General features: G+C 43.9%; 1 protein-coding gene across 1 annotated transcript in view; it reads right to left on the reverse strand.

Moving 5' to 3' along the window:
* LOC124020531 (protein NEL-like) overlaps positions 1 to 9,034 on the reverse strand; it is a 104,092-nt gene that overhangs the window by 40,458 nt on the left and 54,600 nt on the right. Inside the window, exon 12 of the mRNA XM_046335769.1 lies at positions 790 to 912. Coding sequence (XP_046191725.1) covers positions 790 to 912 — 123 coding nt within the window. The remainder of the gene's footprint in view (positions 1 to 789; positions 913 to 9,034) is intronic.

Here is a 9,034-nt window from a genome sequence, read left to right on the forward strand (position 1 = left end):
TATGTTATGTTGGATCCTTCCTAGACATACAGTAACAGGACAGACGATGCTATATTGGATCCTTCCTAGACATACAGTAACAGGACAGACGATGCTATATTGGATCCTTCCTAGACATACAGTAACAGGACAGACGATGCTATATTGGATCCTTCCTAGACATACAGTAACAGGACAGATGATACTATTTGGGAAACACTGATTTGGTGGATGTAAAGACAGGTGTTGTTGAAATGTAGTGTATCTGTAACGGCTGTATCTTGAAGTGTCTGTTGTATTGAAAATGCCATGCTGATTTGGGAATGATCTGCTCCCAGGGCACCATTGGGCCCCTGAAAAAAATCAAATAGATGTTAAAGTGTCTGTAAAGAGACAGATAGACACAGGAAGGCTGTGTGTGTGTGTGTGTGTGTGTGTGTGTGTGTGTGTGTGTGTGTGTGTGTGTGTGTGTGTGTGTGTGTGTGTGTGTGTGTGTGTGTGTGTGTGTGTGTGTGTGTGTGTGTGTGTGTGTGTGTGTGTGTGTGTGTGTGTGTGTGTGTGTGTGTGTGTGTGTGTGTGTGTGTGTGTGTGTGTGTGTGTGTGTGTGTGTGTGTGTGTGTGTGTGTGTGTGTGTGTGTGTGTGTGTGTGTGTGTGTGTGTGTGTGTGTGTGTGTGTGTGTGTGTGTGTGTGTGTGTGTGCGCGCGAGTGTGTGCGTCAACCGCACGTGTGTACTTAAATGCGCGAGTGTGTGTACATGTGTGCGTATCCTGAGAGTGTAAAGTGGGTATGTATACGTGTGTGTGTCTCACCTCTGCAGACTGTCCCGTTGCCTACATAGCCTGGTTTACAGGAGCAGCTGTGGCCCCCCACCGTGTTGAAACAGATGGCATTTTCATCACAGCTGTGAAGACCTGTCGTACACTCATCACGTTCTGGGTGGGGACAAGAAGAGGAGGATAACTACACTGATAACACACACACACACTCCATTCAACCCCTCTGTTTATACAGTAGTCAGCTAGTGTGTGTTAATGTGTGTGTTAGTGTGTGTGTGTGTGTGTGTGTGTGTGTGTGTGTGTGTGTGTGTGTGTGTGTGTGTGTGTGTGTGTGTGTGTGTGTGTGTGTGTGTGTGTGTGTGTGTGTGTGTGTGTGTGTGTGTGTGTGTGTGTGTGTGTGTGTGTGTGTGTGTGTGTGTGTGTGTGTACATGCTGCTCTGTACCTCAATCTTCCAATCCCTTCAACTGGCCCCAGATTAAAAAGAGATGTGGAAAGTAGAAAATCCTGTTTGGCTCAATTTGATGGTCTGAAAACATTTTGAAAACATGTGATTCTTTGACGTCTAAGATGCTTAACAGACGGCCTGAACATGTCCCTCAGGTAACCATGGAAGAAAGAGAAACGCTCTTCTCTTACTTGGCAGAAAAGTGGAAAATCAAAACTTCAAAAATAAAACATTTTCCTCTAAAAAAACTCACAGGTAGATGTGTGAGAAAGAGAGAGAGAGTAGAGAGAGCGAAAGAGAGAGCGAGAGAGACAGAGAGAGAGAGTAGAGAGAGCGAAAGAGAGAGCGAGAGAGACAGAGAGAGAGAGTAGAGAGAGTGAAAGAGAGAGCGAGAGAGGCAGAGAGAGATAGGCACAGGGAGATATAGGGAGAGGGAGAGAGAGAGAAACAGCGAGAGAGAGAGAGAGAGACAGAGAGAGATAGGCACAGGGAGATATAGGGAGAGGGAGAGAGAGAGAAACAGCGAGAGAGAGAGACAGCGAGACAGCGAGACAGCGAGACAGCGAGACAGCGAGAGAGAGAGAGAGAGAGAGAGAGAGAGAGACAGCGAGACAGCGAGAGAGAGAGAGAGAGACAGCGAGAGAGAGAGAGAGAGAGAGAGAGAGAGAGAGAGAGAGAGAGAGAGAGAGAGAGAGAGAGAGAGAGAGAGAGAGAGAGAGAGAGAGAGAGAGCGAGACAGCGAGACAGAGAGAGAGAGAGAGAGAGACAGCGAGACAGCGAGACAGAGAGAGAGAGAGAGAGACAGCGAGAGAGAGAGAGAGAGAGAGAGAGAGAGAGAGAGAGAGAGAGAGAGAGAGAGAGAGAGAGAGAGAGAGGGAGAGAGAGAGAGAGAGAGACAGCGAGACAGAGAGAGACAGCGAGACAGCGAGACAGCGAGACAGAGAGAGAGAGAGAGAGAGAGAGAGAGAGAGAGAGAGAGAGAGAGAGAGAGAGAGAGAGAGAGAGCGAGAGAGAGCGAGAGAGAGCGAGAGAGACAGCGAGACAGCGAGAGAGAGAGAGACAGCGAGACAGCGAGACAGAGAGAGAGAGAGAGAGAGAGAGAGAGAGAGAGAGAGAGAGAGAGCGAGAGAGAGAGAGAGCGAGAGAGAGCGAGAGAGAGCGAGAGAGAGAGAGAGGTCATTATTCCTTAATAATGTCAGAGGAAAATGAAAAGCAGCTGATTGTTATTAGAACCAATGAGAACCAGAGAGACTAGACATCTCTCTCTCTCTATGTTAAACTACTCTGACAGAAATAACTAGACATAACTGATTAGAGCTACGCTACAGATAACACTATATCACATGGAAAGCCCGGCTACAGCAGCCTCAATATCTAACAGACTCAGAGTGGTGTGAACAGGAAGAACACTACCTGGCTGACATATAATAATATTCACCTGAAAGAGTTCTCTGACTGACTGTCAATGTGTAGTCTGTGATAATGTCTGTTTAATCACCATTGAGAGCTGACCCTGATTTAACCCATCAATCATATGATAACTATTTTGCTACAGTCTGTTAAGAATGAATAAAGAGCTTGACTTCACGACGCTGAGGGGTCCCACTGTCTGTCACTGCATATGTGAGAGGGTTGCCTGCGGCGGTGTGTGTGTGTGTGTGTGTGTGTGTGTGTGTGTGTGTGTGTGTGTGTGTGTGTGTGTGTGTGTGTGTGTGTGTGTGTGTGTGTGTGTGTGTGTGTGTGTGTGTGTGTGTGTGTGTGTGTGTGTGTGTGTGTGTGTGTGTGTGTGTGTGCTCGACGCCTCAGGCTGTTAACTACATATGACAGGGGTCCTGTCCACCACGATGAGAGGCAGCCGGCCGTGACAGTGGGAATGACACCAATTACCCTCTGTAATTACACCTCTCAACAGACCACTAATGCTGCTCTCAGACCTGCCATGCATAACACCTCTCAACAGACCACTAATACTGCTCTCAGACCTGCCATGCATAACACCTCTCAACAGACCACTAATACTGCTCTCAGACCTGCCATGCATAACACCTCTCAACAGACCACTAATGCTGCTCTCAGACCTGCCATGCATAACACCTCTCAACAGACCACTAATACTGCTCTCAGACCTGCCATGCATAACACCTCTCAACAGACCACTAATACTGCTCTCAGACCTGCCATGCATAACACCTCTCAACAGACCACTAATACTGCTCTCAGACCTGCCATGCATAACACCTGTCAACAGACCACTAATGCTGCTCTCAGACCTGCCATGCATAACACCTCTCAACAGCCACATCCCTGTCTGAGCCTGAACTCTGGTTCCAGACCTGTCATTAGAGTAGTGTAGCCCAGCGTTTGGGTCTGGGACTGATAGCAGTCTTTTATCCATGCACCTGTTCCTCAACTGGATCAGAACCAGAATAATCAGTACTTGGATATCTGTGGCTCTGAGTTGGATCACAACACTTAGCATGGCTGTAGTGCAGTAGGTAGCCCGTGCCTCTACATCTGCAATGGTTGCTGTCTGGGGTTTTAAGCTGGGTTTATTAATAACTTTAATTGACTGATGCATGCTGAGAAATGTTTTTTTGACTGACAGGCAATTGTATGCTATGTATGCTAACTAAGAGCTATAGATGAGGTGAAGGAGTCAATGTAATGTGGACTGGTGCACATTCAACAAATGTGATCTGAGTAAAATGGATATTCTATCAAATCCGTCATGATTTATGTATTGTAACAGGCCCACATCGTGGTTGCTTAAGTCCAATTTGGATATATTTGGCTGTTTTCCCTGAATAACATGTAAAAGTTGTCCCTTTTCAGGTTCAGAAGAAGCGACTGCTAAATGCTAACTCCTGTTCGTATAAGCTGGTTAGCATAGTAGCATAGCTAACGTACAGTGGCGAAAGTCAAAGTAGTTTTTAACTGTAATGCAGTTGATTGGTGACGATGACATGAACATGTGTTGGGGTCGACCTCCATACCAGCATTATACTCTGATCTTCACCTCAACATAGTGTCAAATACACATATAACCAATCAGCTAAATGTAGGATCCTGTTGCTGGGGGGAAATGAGGAGACTTGAGATCTTGCCTCACAGACTTTCCCCAGGCGTTTCCATGACAATTCCATTGTTTTCGTCGAGTTCGCTTGACCTCTTTACCGCATCTATGGAGTTTTCACTCAACTGACCGTTAAATTAATTTTAATTAATTTTTATCAATTAGGAATTAGAACACTTTAATTTAACCGTGTAATTTAACAGGATCTATAGGAAAATAACTAAGTTCAGTTTCTGTTGTATTGAAGTCAGCTCACCCACCCAAGTAGAGAAAACCTGATGCATAAACAAAGATCTGTAAAAAGTGTATTGTGTTGTTTTCACCTTCCTGCTGCTAAGGCTGTCAGTGAGCTTCCTTCAGATGAACATTCATTATGAAACTCCTGACAGCTCCCTTAAACACTGGCACTACACACACACACACACACACACACACACACACACACACACACACACACACACACACACACACACACACACACACACACACACACACACACACACACACACACACACACACACACACACACACACACACAAACACAGTGAGAGATACACACAGAGACATAAACACACACACACACACAAACACAGTGAGAGATACACACAAAGACATAAACACACACACACACACACACACACACACACACACACACACACACACACACACACACACACACACACACACACACACACACACACACACACACACACACACACACACACACACACACACACACACACACACACACACACACACACACACAGTGAGAGATACACACACAGACATAAACACACACACACACGCATCACACATATTGGTGAATAGATAGAGACAAACAAAGAGAGACACACACACATAAACATACACACATATACACACACATACAGAGAGAGAGAGAGAGAGAGAGAGAGAGAGAGAGAGAGAGAGAGAGAGAGAGAGAGAGAGAGAGACACACAGACACACACACACACACACACACACAGAAAGACACACACATAGACACACAGAGACAGTGATACAAGCAGTGATACTAGACTGCTCTAGTCTGGACACCGGTCTCCTCTCTACTAGATGCTCTAGTCTGGACACTGGTCTCCTCTCTACTAGACTGCTCTAGTCTGGACACTGGTCTCCTCTCTACTAGACTGCTCTAGTCTGCACACCAGTCTCCGCTCTACTAGACTGCTCTAGTTTGGACCCCAGTTTCCTCTCTACAAGACTGCTCTAGTCTGGACACTGGTCTCCTCTCTACTAGACTGCTCTAGTCTGGACACCAGTCTCCTCTCTACTAGACTGCTCTAGTCTGGACACCAGTCTCCTCTCTACTAGACTGCTCTAGTCTGGACACTGGTCTCCTCTCTACTAGACTGCTCTAGTCTGGACACTGGTCTCCTCTCTACTAGACTACTCTAGTCTGGACACTGGTCTCCTCTCTACTAGACAGCTCTAGTCTGGACACTGGTCTCCTCTCTACTAGACTGCTCTAGTCTGGACACTGGTCTCCTCTCTACTAGACTGCTCTAGTCTGGACACTGGTCTCCTTTCTACTAGACTGCTCTAGTCTGGACACTGGTCTCCTCTCTACTAGACTGCTCTAGTCTGGACACCGGTCTCCTCTCTACTAGACTGCTCTAGTCTGGACACCAGTCTCCTCTCTACTAGACTGCTCTAGTCTGGACACTGGTCTCCTCTCTACTAGACTGCTCTAGTCTGGACACTGGTCTCCTCTCTACTAGACTGCTCTAGTCTGGACACCAGTCTCCTCTCTACTAGATGCTCTAGTCTGGACACTGGTCTCCTCTCTACTAGACTGCTCTAGTCTGGACACCGGTCTCCTCTATGATTTAGACATCAACTATTTGGCTATGTTAATTATTATGGATCAAATTAATCACAAAGTTAGTCCAAAAATATTACACAATAAGAGTCATTTAGAAACTAGAATCTAGTGTTCTGTCACTGCTGTAAACACTGGGTCAACTAATATTATACAATAAGAGTCATTTAGAAACTAGAATCTAGTGTTCTGTCACTGCTGTAAACACTGGGTCAACTAATATTATACAATAAGAGTCATTTAGAAACTAGAATCTAGTGTTCTGTCACTGCTGTAAACACTGGGTCAACTAATATTATACAATAAGAGTCATTTAGAAACTAGAATCTAGTGTTCTGTCACTGCTGTAAACACTGGGTCAACTAATATTATACAATAAGAGTCATTTAGAAACTAGAATCTAGTGTTCTGTCACTGCTGTAAACACTGGGTCAACTAATATTATACAATAAGAGTCATTTAGAAACTAGAATCTAGTGTTCTGTCACTGCTGTAAACACTGGGTCAACTAATATTATACAATAAGAGTCATTTAGAAACTAGAATCTAGTGTTCTGTCACTGCTGTAAACACTGGGTCAACTAATATTATACAATAAGAGTCATTTAGAAACTAGAATCTAGTGTTCTGTCACTGCTGTAAACACTGGGTCAACTAATATTATACAATAAGAGTCATTTAGAAACTAGAATCTAGTGTTCTGTCACTGCTGTAAACACTGGGTCAACTAATATTATACAATAAGAGTCATTTAGAAACTAGAATCTAGTGTTCTGTCACTGCTGTAAACACTGGGTCATTAATATTATACAATAAGAGTCATTTAGAAACTAGAATCTAGTGTTCTGTCACTGCTGTAAACACTGGGTCAACTAATATTATACAATAAGAGTCATTTAGAAACTAGAATCTAGTGTTCTGTCACTGCTGTAAACACTGGGTCAACTAATATTATACAATAAGAGTCATTTAGAAACTAGAATCTAGTGTTCTGTCACTGCTGTAAACACTGGGTCAACTAATATTATACAATAAGAGTCATTTAGAAACTAGAATCTAGTGTTCTGTCACTGCTGTAAACACTGGGTCAACTAATATTATACAATAAGAGTCATTTAGAAACTAGAATCTAGTGTTCTGTCACTGCTGTAAACACTGGGTCAACTAATATTATACAATAAGAGTAATTTAGAAACTAGAATCTAGTGTTCTGTCACTGCTGTAAACACTGGGTCATTAATATTATACAATAAGAGTCATTTAGAAACTAGAATCTAGTGTTCTGTCACTGCTGTAAACACTGGGTCAACTAATATTATACAATAAGAGTCATTTAGAAACTAGAATCTAGTGTTCTGTCACTGCTGTAAACACTGGGTCAACTAATATTATACAATAAGAGTCATTTAGAAACTAGAATCTAGTGTTCTGTCACTGCTGTAAACACTGGGTCATTAATATTGCCAGAGCGTAGTGGCTAAAATATGAATTGTATTGTGCGAGCTGTGATAAGACGAATAAATCATTTCAATGCTAATGTTTTCCTGGTTCTCGGACGATGTAATCTACCAGCCCCTGCCACTTTGGCTGATGTAATTACAGGGATAGACAAGTAGCTCCAATCATTAAAACATTGCTGTTTATCTATCATTTCACTGGGGAGAATATAAATGGCTTCTCATTGTGAGAGGAGAGGAGAGGAGAGGAGAGGAGAGGAGAGGAGAGGAGAGGAGAGGAGAGGAGAGGAGAGGAGAGGAGAGGAGAGGAGAGGAGAGGAGAGGAGAGGAGAGGAGAGGAGAGGAGAGGAGAAACCTGGTGGCATTATACACATATCAACTGTTCACCTATTTATAATGTTGTGGCTGGAAACTAACAGTTTGACTCATGGACACAAGTCCATGTTATAGCCTGGTCCCAGATCTGTAGCTATGTGACATAGCCAACTCTTCTCTCTATGTTATAGCCTGGTCCCAGATCTGTAGCTATGTGACATAGCCAACTCTTCTCTCTATGTTATGGCCTGGTCCCAGATCTGTAGCTATGTGACATAGCCAACTCTTCTCTCTATGTTATAGCCTGGTCCCAGATCTGTAGCTATGTGACATAGCCAACTCTTCTCTCTATGTTATAGCCTGGTCCCAGATCTATAGCTATGTGACATAGCCAACTCTTCTCTCTATGTTATAGCCTGGTCCCAGATCTGTAGCTATGTGACATAGCCAACTCTTCTCTCTATGTTATAGCCTAGTCAATAGATTTTTGTTCTCACCCATCTACACACAATACCTCATAATGACATCACAATAACTCATAATGACATCACAACACCTCATAATGACATCACAACACCTCATAATGACAAAGTGAAAACATGTTTTTAGACATTTTTGCAAATGTATTGATAATGAAATAGAGAAACATCTAATTTACATAAGTATTCACACCCTGAGTCTGTCATGTTTGTCATTTATTATCATGTCTTGTCCCTGTGCTCCCCATTCTATTCGTTTCCCTCTGCTGGTCTTTTTAGGTTCTTTCCCTCTTTCTATCCCTCTCTCTCCCCCTCCCTCTCTCACTCTCTCGCTCTCTCTTCTCTCTATCGTTCCGTTCCTGCTCCCAGCTGTTCCTATTCCCCTAATCATCATTTAGTCTTCCCACACCTGTTCCCGATCCTTTCCCCTGATTGGAGTCCCTATTTATTCCTTTGTGTTCCGTTCCTGTCCCGTCGGTTCCTTGTTTAGTATTCACCGTGCTGTGATTGTGTTTCGCCCTGTCCTGTCGTGTTTTTGCCTTCATCAGATGCTGCGTGTGAGCAGGTGTCTCTGTCAACTACGGCCTGCGCCTACCCGAAGCGACCTGCAGTCTGTGGCCGCTTCTCCTGTTATTCCCCTCTACAGACTAGAGGATGTCTGTTATTCC

The sequence above is a fragment of the Oncorhynchus gorbuscha genome, unplaced genomic scaffold, assembly GCF_021184085.1.
Source record: "Oncorhynchus gorbuscha isolate QuinsamMale2020 ecotype Even-year unplaced genomic scaffold, OgorEven_v1.0 Un_scaffold_847, whole genome shotgun sequence".
Lineage (NCBI taxonomy): Eukaryota > Metazoa > Chordata > Actinopteri > Salmoniformes > Salmonidae > Oncorhynchus > Oncorhynchus gorbuscha.